This window comes from Xiphias gladius, chromosome 17 (assembly GCF_016859285.1).
Source record: "Xiphias gladius isolate SHS-SW01 ecotype Sanya breed wild chromosome 17, ASM1685928v1, whole genome shotgun sequence".
NCBI classification, from domain to species: domain Eukaryota; kingdom Metazoa; phylum Chordata; class Actinopteri; order Istiophoriformes; family Xiphiidae; genus Xiphias; species Xiphias gladius.
The window spans coordinates 10991351-11005625 of NC_053416.1; the positions used below are offsets into that span (position 1 = coordinate 10991351).

The 14275-nt window shown below is 39.2% G+C and overlaps 1 protein-coding gene across 6 annotated transcripts; it reads left to right on the forward strand.

Annotated features, from left to right (window-relative positions):
* The first annotated feature begins 2358 nt into the window (after nucleotides 1-2358).
* On the forward strand, nucleotides 2359-7520 carry LOC120802102 (putative fibroblast growth factor 1). 6 transcript variants are annotated; one of them, XM_040149579.1, is made up of 4 exons: nucleotides 2359-2449; nucleotides 4112-4322; nucleotides 5032-5135; nucleotides 5665-7520. In XM_040149579.1, exons 2-4 carry the CDS (start codon nucleotides 4160-4162, stop codon nucleotides 5848-5850), a joined length of 453 nt encoding a protein of 150 aa, XP_040005513.1. In that variant the 5' UTR covers nucleotides 2359-2449; nucleotides 4112-4159; the 3' UTR covers nucleotides 5851-7520. The 6 variants fall into 6 exon arrangements, with proteins under 6 accessions (XP_040005513.1, XP_040005512.1, XP_040005510.1 ...); XM_040149578.1 differs by lacking the exon at nucleotides 2359-2449 and adding an exon at nucleotides 3035-3093; XM_040149576.1 differs by lacking the exon at nucleotides 2359-2449 and adding an exon at nucleotides 3048-3101.
* The last annotated feature ends 6755 nt before the right edge of the window (nucleotides 7521-14275 follow it).

Genomic DNA, 14275 nt, shown 5'->3' on the forward strand with positions numbered 1-14275 from the left:
AATATACAGGGTAATTATATATAACTATATGAAATACAGAAAAAGCTGAAAGACAGAAAAAAGATTCAAATAACAAAATCAATCACAACACAGTATATCACCCCTCTCCTCAGTTTAGCTTGGTTTAGTCCCATTAAGGTAACTGGGTGAGCTGGAGAGGCCTCATGGGCGAGGGGGGGGGGGGGTTGGCAGTTATTATTAACTGCCAGATAATATTTATTTTTAATAGGCCATGATCATTAAAGCTGCTACAGTCACTATTTCAATAATAACAATGGATCAAATGACTATGTACATGGAAGGTATCACTCTTAGTAATGAAATCCCAGAGAACTGTCACCAGCATTCTCCTCAGCTCTATGGAGCTTTTCAGTGTCTTTCAGCTCATTGTTTGGACTGTACAGTCGGCAGTTTCTCTTTTTTTTTTTTTTTTTTTGTTCACTGCCATCAGTGTAAATTCCAGCAGCAGTTTCCAGTCAGGAGTGTTTTAAGTGTAGAAACTCTGATAAACCCACTGTACACTACCCGTTGAACACTGGTGACTTGTTTTTGAGCATATTGGAGCAATTAGAAGTTAAAGAGACGGCTGTTTCCCCCCAGGATGTGTGAGTTAAAATGAGAGTGAATATTTGAAATGAATTCATCAGATCGACCCAAACACTATCCAAAATGGATCCTAATGTTACCCCACACATGCTGGATGTGTAAATAGGCAACTGTTTGCTAAGACTTTCACCGCGTCATTTTTAAGAGGTAATACTATGTCGGCATTGTTAAACATTATCAGAACTGAAAATCAAATTATTTCCAAATGTGTTTCTTTACCTGATTAACAGCCCCTTAACAAACAAACAACAATTTTTTTTTTTCAAATATATTGAAATGGGAACTTTATCAAACTACAGTACCCCTTGAATTTTACACATTCACTTTTTAATGAGAGTTTGTGGTGAGATTTTATACAGTAATACAAACGCAGTCACACACGTTTTTTTTTTTTTTTTTCTTGAGATAGTTGACCTATTCTACCATCTCCTGGTGAATTGAGGTAAAGCAGCTATTTCCAAACCTAAGTAGCACAGTGCTGAACAGGTGAGAGAGAAAAAGTAGGCCAGACTCTTTCATTTTTGGCAGTGTTGCACTCTTTTTCGCTGCACATTCTCTACATTAGAGTTTTATGTCTCATGAGGCGTAAAACTGAAACTGAAACTGACAGGCAGAGGTCCTGTAGAGGAACAATCATACAGAGGAGCGCTTGAAGTATCTATTAGAATAAGACAGAGACAAGGCAACCACTGTGAATACTTCACCCAGCCTACACACTATGGCTGTTTATTATTATGCAAGTGTGAGAAAGTGTGCAAAAAATAGATACTGAGATTGCTGCATTCTTTGAAGCCATTTCCACCACGGTGAGAAATTTCAGCGCCCCACAGTACATATCTAAATAAATATTTTTCAGCCTAATGCATTGCCTTAGAAAGTCATCACGGTGTAGATGACAGGGATTTGATGTGTCTTGCAAAATTATCAATTATAAACCGCTTTTATACCTTTCCCATTCCTAAACATACCTAAAGTCTAAAGCCCGGCCCAGCATCTATCTTCGCAGACAGCAACCATCCAGAAAGAGCGGATGGTGTTTGCTCCCTCCTGTTGGGGTTTAGCTTTTAAAAATAAAAAATTGAATCTGCCTTTTGGTTCAGAAGGATTTCAACGGAACTAAAACGCCATCTTCCCCTGACCTCACGATTCTTACGACTGTACCTGCTTTTATGCACTGAGGACATTTACTCTACGTGAGATTATTTATTTGTCAAATGTATATTTATTTCTGACGAGTTACTATTTTAAGTTTGCAGGGATGTGAAGCAATATCCTGTAATCCTGTAATGTGACCTACCGTACCTTTGAGCATCTAAGCAGAGACCCGGCTTGGTTTGCAGCGGCGATGGCTTTACGTAAGATTAATTCTGGAAACAGAAGTAATTGTCTTTGTGTCTCTAATAAATATTTATACAGTGTTGCTCACCAGTGTCTCCAGGAGGATAACAGTATAAGAATGTATCAGTGCTCAGTCAGACAGTCAGCCAGCCCCGCTCATTTCCAGGCTCTGGCTGGATCCATTGGTGTTGACACTTGCGTCACTTTCTCCCAGTCTCTCTCTCTCCCTCTCTCTCTATTCCGCTGCGGCAATTTTAGTCCTGACGTTGGCCTGTCAAAATGAGTCCTCTGACATTGTTAGAAGGGTAGTGAGGTGAGGGGAGGTGGGTGGGTTGCAAATATAGACATGCATACTTAAGTGCCTGAAGTCCAGCCAAAAGGACAAAAGAGGAAGAACGTGTGGCACAAACGGCACCACGAGCTGGTTTCACCCAAATCTCAGTTAAAAAGAGGGAAAGAGGACATGCTGGCTCATCAGGGGCGCTGTCCTATGACCTTCTCACAGGTAGGTGACTGACTCGCTGGGTTAAAGGGGCCATGCTGTTTGTGTGGGAATCTAATTGGCCAGTGATCACCTCGGCTGATGCACTTAACAGATGAGGAACTTTGATGACAGGAAAGCAAGTTGATACTGACCTTACTTTTTTGTGGAGGAATTAATTTAAGAAATCTGTCTTTTGTGTATGTGTGCGTGCATGTGTGTGTGTGTGTGTGTGTGTGTGTGTGTGTGTGTGTGTGTGTGTGTGTGTGTGTTTGTGTGTGTGTGTGTGTGTGCGTGTGTGCATGTTAAGGATCAAAGGTGGCCAAGCATCTGTTCAGTGTCCATTAACTCTTTTTTTAAAAATGTCCTCCTGACATTTAATGACGCAGCCATTTATCAACAATGTTTTATTCCCTGCAGAAATGTACCGAACTTTAGGCCAAACACCATCGCCCTGAGCTAACCCCCACCCCTCCCTCATCCAAACATAGGGTAAATCTCTTCTCCCACGCATCTGCACTCTGACTCAGTCGCTGCTTAGACTTTTGACGTCATTCTCACCAGCACCTCTGTCCAAAGGTCCCTCTGGACCGGTCTGGCACAAACTAACCTCTCACATCCCATAGGACAATATTCTTCTCCAGGTCCTGCTCTCAGGAAAACAGGCTGTGAGTGGGTAGGCCTCACATTCCTCTTGTGGCTTTGCACAGCTCTGTCTTTTGCTTTCCTTCTCTCTCTTTCCCCTCTTCCTCCCTCTATTTCTTATACCTCTCCAAGACATTCCAGATGTGGGCCAGCTTGGCTACAGCAGCAATATTCTACCTCCGGCTACAACTGATAAAAAAAAAAGAGTTGTACAGTACCACTGCTGGCTGGGTCCTTCACTGCTTCCTTGCTCCTTTTCAATTTAATGACAGCTACTGCTGCTCTGGGATTTCTACCCTGCAGGTAAAAGAGATTACTTCGACATTGTGGATTTAAAATGGGCTTGTTTTTTTGGAAAAGATTTTGGGGAAGCACACAGTCCAAAGGTAAGAAAGACAGGACTGGCTGGATATTAGGTGGCTGCTGGAGATTTCTTTCATTGTTAGTAAAATGTAGTCTGGTAAAACCAACTGAATGCAGGGTTTTTAATACAAAAAAGCTTTTTTCTTCAAACAGTATGATGAAAATGTCTCTTGTGTTTCACTTGTTGATAACAATGTCATGCGTTAAACTGTTGCATATACTTATTAGGCTATTGCAGGTCTTGTTCTGGCACTTGCAACATTTCCAGCAGGCAGTAAAAGCATTACAGGAAATGTTGTTTATTTAGTCAGCTGCGCCTGCATTGATTTGAGGTGAAAGTTACAACACAGCGATCTGGAAATTATTTTCACAGCGAGAGAATCCAAATGATGTCCAGTCAGAAAACGAGTTTGGTCATGTCGCGGCTCTGACTAGCCTCTGTCCGGATCCCTGGCTGGTTTCATCACTTCATTGAAAAAAGAAAACCAAAAAAACAAAAGAATACCTTAAAAGGCTGACAGGAAAATAGAGACAGAAAGAGGGAGAAAGTAATTGAGGGAGGCTGAGGAGGGAAGGATCATAAAGGTGGTGTTGCCCTCCCCTTCCTGTTTTCTCTCGTGTTTCAGACACAGTCCAGGTGACATGAACAGTGAACACAGTGGATCTCTGTCATTGCAGGCAAAGGGACATCATTCTTCTTCGTCAAAGCCTCAAACCCTCTGAAGGATGTCTGAGGGAGACGTCACAGTGCTGCCATTGGGACCTGCCTCTCTGGATCGCTCCAGGCACCAGGCACTGACCAGGCTCTACAGCCAGAACGGAGGATATCACCTGAGAATTTTACCAGATGGAACCGTGAGTGGTGGGAGGAAGGAAAACGACCCCTACGGTGAGAAAGAAATCTTTTTTTTTTTTTTTTCTGGCTTTTTGATGTGTGATTGGTTGTTGTATTTCAGAATCAGGAGCAAGATAGAAGCTACAAGATATGGAGGAGTCTTTTGGTTGTAACATAGAAAATATTAACAAGAAGCTGAGAAAATGCTGTACACATAATTTCTCCTTTACACATACTGTAACTCATAACTACTGTTTATTATTTTGACTTTTAAATATTTAACTGAAAATTTTCACTTTATTGATGGTTAAAGGCCTTCAAGGTTGTTAAAATAATGACAAACTAAAGAGACAATGTAAACATAAGATGTTTTGGTTGGAAGTTATAGTGGGCAACTGAAAGCTGGATTTGTAGAAATGAAAGAATATTACGGCTCATGAAAGAGGGAATTACTTGAAAGAACAGTTTAAATCCTCTTGAGCAAGGTTTAGATGGTTTTAACAAGCTTTAAACTCAGCAGTTCTGATAAAGCTGCTCAGTGATTCGGGTTTGTAATCATGAGTACTTACTCTGCGTACACGTTTAGACAGCAGGGCCTATGTTCCCCGAAAAATCTTAGGCAAATATTTATTTCAGACAGATGATGGTTACATTGTGCCAGTAAGTAAGTTAGCAAGTTTATCTTCCACTTTATGTAGGAAAAAAAAAAAAAGGCAACAGAAATGTGTTAAATGCTGAACAGTGTCATGTTTTTGTGTTGCAGACATCCTCAGGCTGAAGGCTGTGAGTGTGGGAGTGGTGGTCATCAAGGGTGAGAGGGCAGGAAGGTACCTGGCTATGAACAGAAATGGATGCCTCTATGGATCTGTGAGTTTTCACATCTCGTAGTTTGACAATATTACTGCTGCCATTAAGTAAAACCTCAGTTTGGAGGGAACACTTACAGTATCAAACCATGGCGCTGATGTTGCCAGACACGATGAAATGAGACCCTGTTTCTCTTTGTAACTATTACCTTATAGTTTTAGGACCCTTTTGATTCAAAGCTATTTTCATCAATCGCACAATACTTATGGTATTAATTTGTCAGTATAAGTCACTCGCCTGCAGTTTTGTAATAGCCCAGGTTATTTTCCGAATCTCAAAATACTGGGAGAGCACAGTAACAGAGGATGACCAAAGGCGTTTTTGTGTAATATAAATAACTGTGAGTAATAATTATGTGTCATTAGGATGCATAAAGCAACATATGAGCAGCTACAAATTAGTCATGTAGATCTTTGTTTGTAGTATTCATCACTATTATTTACTCCATGCTGAATTTACAGGAAGAGTAAGAAGACCTGCAATAAATCAAACTTTCCTCTGCCCCCCCCTGTCAATTTTTTTGTCTCAGCTAGCACTGAATGATGAGTGTTACTTCCTGGAGAAGTATGAAGAAAACCACTACAACACATATTGCTCTCAGAAGTACAACTGGTATGTTGCGCTGAAGAGGAACGGCCAACCCAAAGCAGGACCAGACACCCACCAGGGTCAGAAGGCCATCTTTTTCCTGCCAAGGCCTGCAGACAACATGTAGAGTAAGATGGCACCGGGAAAGATGGGCATGCTCAGTGAAGTCTTCAAATGCACCTTAACAGTGAAATGTTACGCTCGGCAAAGTATCCTATTCAAAGGTCACTTAAAAAGAATACAATAGGCCGGGAAAGCCTGAGGCAAACACATACTAATACTGTTTTTACAATTAGTTCAAGCTCTGTTTAATATCAATAACCTAAATGTTCGTTTATTCCTCTTGTTTATGCGGGGAAGATGTGATCAGGCTATTCCAGCTCATGTAACCAGCTTATATATGTTTATCACAGGGATATGAGCTAATATCCCAAACACTTTCTGCCTATAAGCACATAAACACCCTCTGACAGAAAAAAGGGTGCGATATCAGTGCATGTCAGTCCTGAAAAATGAGTGTTCACTTTGAACCCTGTTATGAAATACCACTGCTGGAAGACAGCAACGGACCGCTTTTACAAAGAAATAGTTTCACAATTGATCACGTCTGGCACAAAGGAAACCAATAAAAGCAGAAAAAATAAAAATGCCGACCATCTGGCTTTCAATTTAAACTCAGGCAAACAAGGTCTTTTAAAGTCTGTAATACATGGATTAATAATTGTAATATAATTATTCCAGTTGCTTAACAGTGCTTCAGTAGGGCTGATGTTTGCTGACTTCTGAATGATTGACAATCGCACTTGTAACTACTTTTAATTTGCTGAAGCCCGTTTAATGCCCGTATCTGTAACCACATCTGTTCTATGTGGAATATCAGTATTTTCAAAAGCTCACTTGATGAAAGCGGACTAATCTGCACAAAAAAATATTACTAGTCAAGTTTCTTCACACAATATTAGAAACATCTGCTGGGGATAAAACAGACTAAAATTTAAACCATCAGGGTGTCCCCACAGGGGCTATAGTTTTCAAGTTTACTATAAGTTTCAATTTAAGGTCAAGGGACAAAGTTGAAACAATATCATCTTTCTGCTAAAATGCTGCTATTGAAAACAGCAGAACCTTGTTAATAATAGGGTTAGCCCCGACAACAGGGGAGTATTTGTATGATTGTATTATTTTATGGCATTATTACATTGTTATTCTGTGCCAAAGTCAGCCGGCAGTCCTCAAGGCAAATGTGAAAACCTTGTTTCAGTAATCAGTGGAGTTATCATTGAGTTGGGTATGTTAAGGAAAATGAGGAACCAACGCAGATTTAACATCTAGGTGGCGCTAAATGCTCAAGTTTGGATTATTTGATTCAGGTTATAAGAAGTCAGAGGTGGACCAAATATTGACCCTTCTGTCATGGTCCACAGGAGTTACACAAACTGTATTTCACTAGGCATCACAATCCAGCAGAGGTTTCTGTAAACTCATTTCTTTTTCTTTTTGTTGAAACACCTGACTGTAACATTGTACTAGGTTAAATTACTATTGTGAATATTTATTTATAACATTTTATGGCTTTTGCTAAAATTTAATCTCACTGAACATCGTAATGGACATTTAAAACAAAATTTATACATATATAATGACGGCGAAAAAAGGTAATGTGATCACCTTTTTTACAAAGTAATACATATTGTATTAAGCGTATTCAAATGTATGAAATAAAATCTGCATTATTATCCATGAAGAAATAAATTGTATGTTTGATTTGTTGTACCTATGATTATTATTCCTTCAAAATAATGTGCATTTAAATAAAAGTTTATGACTGTACATACATATTGTGAAAGGAACATATATTGTCTAGTGTCCAATACATCTGTTGCTAATCAGCTTGCTGTTTGTGTGTGTGTGTGTGTGTGTGTGTGTGTGTGTGTGTGTGTGTGTGTGTGTGTGTGTGTGTGTGTGTGTGTGTGTGTTTCTGGCATTGCATGTGGACATCTGTGTTTTTCTAATAATAAATTAACATTCCTACAGGTGTTTCAAACACAGACACATTCCTCCTTCTGACACAAGATTTAAAAATAATAATGTTTGGCCACAAGATGGAAGCATTTCTTTTGGTTCAGTAATGTTTTCTCTCAGGCTGGTACTGAGGGCATCAACAGCTCCAGTGGTTTAGTCTTGGTTTATTATCATTACATGTTTAGGTCTCCCCTAAAACCCTAGTTTAAATAAATCATAAGTAAAATAGGTAATCTAAGAAACCACACAGCTGCCATCAATAGCACGTGTTTAGCCAGCTGTAGGTACTGTATGTGGGCTATGAGACATGACACATATGTCTATCCTGTGCTATGAAATGGGAAAGTAAATGTAATGTAAATGAAAAACATGTTTAAAAAAATGAACATATAAATAAATTAAAAGAATCACAAAGACGTACATGTATTTTAGGGAGAGGAAAATCACAATCCCAAATTTTCTTTTAGTATTTTTAAAATATGAGTTAACTTAGCCTCAATTCTATCAATACTTTGCTGAGTATATGTAAACACATTTTTTTCAACAAACTTTTTTTTTTAATTGAAGAAAACCCAAATCCTTGAATGAACGGATAGAGTGTTTAATTTTGTCTTAACTCAGACAGTCATACAGTACAAAATCTTTGCATGAATAAAATACAGTATAACATTATAATTGTGACCAATTCAGTGTCAATTTCCTGTACTTGACAGATTTCAATACTGAGACGCAATTTGTCCACCACTTGAGTATCATGGTTTTATGCCGCCTCAAGGCCTTACTCTTTTCTGTGAAGATGTCAGTCAAGTTAAATAATCTAATATCCTCCAAGAAAAACCGATTTGTTGTAGCACGGCCGGATTAACCTCCTAGCGGGCCCTGGGGGAAAAATTTGCCGTTGGGCCCCTTTGGAGAGCCAGCGTCGTGTCCTGTCCCGGCTAGCCTCTGTTCCGCTCGTTTCAGTAAATCAGGGTAATATCACATTTAGCGTTTCTTCCACTGATCTTTATGAAACAATCGACTAAGACAAATTACCATCCACTACAGCAGTTGCCATAAGAAACTGAAACCGTCATGATTTTAACAAAGTTAGGCATGAATCCCTTGCAAGCAAAGAGAAAACTGCAACTCGCGTGAAGAAAACTACAGCCCCGGCAGTGCGGGTACTTACGTCATTGTGGTCGAGTAATTTTTTCCCAGCTTCCCAGTTTTAATCTCTGAAGTCTAACAACTTTTGCAGTGTTAAGTCCTCTCTGTTCTGTTGTTATTACAGATGTCTGAAGGAAGTGCTCATGGACAGCCCAGCTCGCTCATGGCATTGTCTCCTCTGTCAGGCCATGGCGTCTAGCCCGCAAACATCTAGGGTTTATGGGAAAAGGTGTTTGTTAAAAGTCGCTGGAAAACATAGGGTAAACAATGATATTAGATAATATTAGGTAATGTTATGACCACCGGTTTCAATTATTCCAACTTCGTCTCTGAGAAATCATGTTTTTCGGCCGTTTCGGTATGACGGACCGATCTGTGGAGTAGAAGCCAGTCAGAGGTGCAAATCAGAACAGTAGGGAATTCAAAATGCCTTATTGCTGCATTTGTTAACAAAACGGGGCAACAAATTGAAAATGAACGGACTGAAGCTGCCGATTGTGTTTTGGCTTCTCTCAGCAGCGTAATCTTTAGCTCCTGCCCGCCGTTAGCGGCTAACATGACAAAATTTTCTGTATGTAATGAATGGGACTTTTGACCTGTTTGTGGGAAAACTGGGACTCACTCCCCACTTCACCTAAATCACACAGCTCGCACAATTGTTTTTCCTGCTGAATATTTTTGATTCAACCAACCTCAATGGCTAGAGGAAGAATATCAGCTCTCAAATGTGCAACTGAAGATCTGTGGGTTCGAGATGAATGAGGCGTAATTGTGATTCAGTGCAAAAACTGTGCACATATGTGCACATATATATTATATATATATTTATATAGTAGTATTGCATTAATATTATACATATTGTGCAGTAATACACACATGCATATTAAATCAAATATAATAAAATATTGATGTATTGTATTTTTGTCTCTTCAATAACCCGTTATTTATTGTCATTTTATTATAATGTATTTCACTGCATTTCACTCTTTCGTATACTACGAAATATTGTAATATATACTATTATATTTCTAACTATCCCACATTACCCGGGAACATAAGGAAACTGCAGTGCTGGTTAAAATCTGTTTTTGGCAAAGATATTATTCTAATGCAAATAAAATTTCAATTTATTGTGTAGTTTTTCTACTTATTCTTTACTTTCCTTTACTTGTTGTATCTATATATATCTTTATAAATTTGATTTTTAGCTCTTTATCAGATTTGTTGCATCAACTGTGCTTACGTTCCAGCTCTATACTGTAAGAAAGAACCAGCTACTTTTCTCCGCTCTTTCCTTTTCCATCTTTAGTTTACTACCTGATGAATGCTTCAGAGAATCTGGTGTTTGCCCTAATTATGACCGACAAGGTTATAAAGCTGTATATAAATACCCATAATTCCACTCTAAATGTCCTATAAAGATGAGGTTTTTGTCTTTAAAGGGTTTAATAAGATAATTAAAACAAACAATGACCTTAAAAAATGTAAAAACTTTGTAAAATGCACATTGATGCTTCAGGGATTTACAGAAATATTACCTAAACTGTATTATATTTGATACATACATTTACAACAAAATATTACCACAAAATAAAGCACACAACGTTTAGTATTTATATACTGCTGGATTACACTGATCATCCACCAGAGGGCAGTTAACATCCCTACAGATTGTATACAATTGGTTTTTCAGCTTATGACTGATCTTGTTGATGATGTAGAGGTCTCGGACACTCATGTATCATATATGACACAAATGGCATTATACAGCTATTATACAGTTATTTCAATCCTCCCCGGAGCAAGTAAACCCCATTCGTGGGGGATTAGCATTACAGGGGGAGGTGGAGAATGAAATATTCACTGTGCTCCCTGGTAATTTAACTCATCCTTCTTGACGGCATTTTAACCATCTGGAAATTACAGTATGTGGTTTGGAATAGACATGGACATTTTGCAAGACAAAAGCCTTCCCACGCAGGCACCCGGGAGCTGAAGGGGAGGCAAAGATACCATGTGAGGTGAATTTGAATCAAAAATCGCACTCCTTCTCTGAGTCATAACCCAGTCAAATCTCAACACAGAGATACGTTATCATTCAGTGTGACTTACACTTCTAGAGAATATCATTATCTCTGTTGTCCCTTGTAAATAAGCATCTATAAATCCGCTTAGAAATCATAGAAAAAAGATGCGTCAGAACTTGCCTGAGAATCATCTCATTTTTAAGTTTTTTTCAGTATCAAAGTTTTCGAGGTACAAATTTAAAGTAATCAAATTACAAAAAAGCAGCTGACAAACAGGATTGTTTAGGCCCTTGGTGAGCTGGGGCCCCTGGGCAGATGCCCAGCTTTGCCTGGTTGGTCATTCAGCCTTATGCACTAGTTTCAATGACAACTTTCCTCCGGTTGAAATTATTGCGACCATTAAGTTGACAGATGATACGGGCACAATGCAGTGAAAGAACTCCATTCCCCCTGATCGAGTGCTTTCACCACATTTTTGGAAGCAATGGCATTTTTTCATCTAATCCACACTTAATGTCTAACGGCTGAAACAGAACATTGCCTGAAACGGTGTTTCAGAGGCTGCTTTGCCAGGAAAAAGATCCTGGAAGAAACACTGTGACGTGGTTTAAGATGTTTTGGAGGAGTGGAGCTGATCCATGGCTTCAACAAGTTCCATATTATTGTGGTATTTAAACAGAGTTGGCAGGGAACATTGCAGTGGGACTATTACTTTTCTGATTACCAAGACTATGACAAATTACTATTTCAGATTGAGTCAATAGTTTACATTTTACAATTTTGATGTCAGTTTGTATAAAGATTTCAGATAAGAGCTGGAATTCTACTTTCCATCCCCTGGTTTGTTTTTCTGATAATACATCCTTGTCTTCTCAGCTGAAGAACAAAATGTTACTTGCAGTTGTAAGTGAAGTATCAGCACTATCTTGACTTCTTGACCTGCAGTGTTGTCAGCTAGATTATTACAGTGTAAGGATGTCTATTTCATGTTACTTTATACTTCTACTCCACGTCATTTCTGAGGGAAGTATTGTATTTTTTACTCCATTGCATTTATTTGAGAGCTATAGTAAGATATACAGTATAGCTTACTTTGTAAGATATCACATACAATACAAACATACAATCAGTTTATAAAACATGATGCATGGTTACAGATTAAACTACCAACAGTATATGAAACACTTACTTCCACTTTAACGAGCTATGATATAAAAATTTTGAAATTCTGCATAATGAGCTTTGCTTTTGATAGTTTTGAATGTTTTTCTGATGATTGTTTTTGTTGTACTGAGGTATAGATTTGAGTGCAGGACGTGGGATGAAGTATTTTTACAGTGCAGTATTGATGCCTATACTGAAGTAAAAGGTCTGAGTACTTCTCCCACCATTGGCCTACTGTGAAATCAGCTTTTAATACCATTCTGTAATGCTATATTTTCTATTTTTCTCTCTCCTGCAAACCAACAATTTTAACCCATTGGAAAAAATTAAAAATTAATGAAAGTAACGTTTGGGAGGCAACTAATGAGCAATTAAATACAATGAAAACATTTACTTGTTACCACCAAAAAAGTAATCTGTCTTCTTTCCTAAAAGCATTTGGTCCGGAACAAAAAAATGAAGAAAAAAAAAAACGGTAGTTCTTCAGCACACTGACTGGACACATGGCTGTTGGTGGAAAAACATTGACTATTTGACTATTACACAACCTGTGACCTCTCATTTACAGGACACTCTCTCTCCTTCTTTCCACCAGGCCACCCTATGAACCGACACAACGCATGCACACACACACACACACACACACACACACACACACACACACACACACACACACACACACACACACACACACACACATACACACAAACCTGGTTGGCCATTGGCCTGCAGGGCTGCGCAGGGCAGGAAGGGAATCATTCACTGTAAACTGAACAAGGACTGGCTTCCTCTGGGAGTCCCCTAGCCTGACAGCAGCCAAGATCCATGCAACACAAACCACTCTAGCAGACACACACACACACACACACACACACACACACACACACACACAGATCAACGTGTACACACCCTGGAACTGGGACACATTCTCTCATCTGTTACTCGTCTCTCTTTCCTCAATTCCGTCTTTCTTTACTCTCCCTTCCTGCCTGTCTCTCAATTTCCAGCCTCCTTTGACCTCCGTCTCTCTCTTATTGCTTTCTCTTCATCATTTTCTCCCTGCCTTCCATCCCATCGCTTTTTGTTCCTCTCTGCTAGCATCCGGCAGTATTTTTTACTAACTTATCTAAATATTTCCCTAGATATATTTTAACCTATTTTCTTTCTGTTTCTCTATGTCTTATCTTCCTTGCAATCCTTTCACCAGAGAAGCTCACAAAGGATCCTGAGGTCTTCAAAGGATCCTGAACCCTTGTTTTGAAGCTTGAACAACTTCAGAAAGGTTTTGGAAATGCACAATTAAACAGAAAAAGTTTAAGGTTTCATTTTTTAAGTCGTAATTTTCATTATTTAACCCAACAAACAAGGCATTAAGTTATACAGTGCAATGCCAGCGCAACATAAAATGTTCCCTAATAAGAGATACAGTGGATTAAATCTTACCAAATAAAGACCCATTTCTTGGGATAAAAAAAGTCACTGAAATCCTGTGGTTGCTTTAGTCTACCCCTATGCACTCCTCCGTCGCTCTCATCCTGTTCTGGTGGCCTCATCATGAAAACAGAGATGCTTTGTCAACATTACCGTATGCATGCTATTCCCTTCACCTTTCTCCTCTACACAAGCAACCACTCACGCTCACACACACACACTCTCACAGGAACGGAAACATGGGATGCATATCCGTCAGCTGATCCAGCTGGAAATGCTGACACTGGTCTCCCCATCTGCTACGGCTCCCTGAGACAACGAGGAGGAAGGCAGAGGGGGAGAGAAATTAGGGGGACAGAGAAAGCAAGAGAGAGCATTTTGACAACCCAGAGATTTGCCCAGATGCTTGTGGTTGGCCCTGCAGCAACTGTTTTCCTAATAGATGATTTGTGCTGGATAGACACATTCTGAGGGGGCTCCAAACATGCAGCTTTCCCCTTTGAGTGAGATTGAATGGCATTTGTCAACCGTCAGACCCTTAAGTATTAAGCCACAGCATACAAAAAAGGGAAACTGACCACAGACCCAGTTGTTGCCAGTCTGATAAAAGAAGAAGAGGAAGTATAACTGTGAAAAAAAAAAAAAAAGGCTAGATGTTTGACTTTCTTCATATGGCACTCATTTACGTCATGTCTCTGTCATTTCACGGTGGCATATGACCAGCTTGCAAGTATGTTAGCTGAGAGCTCCTGCACTGTT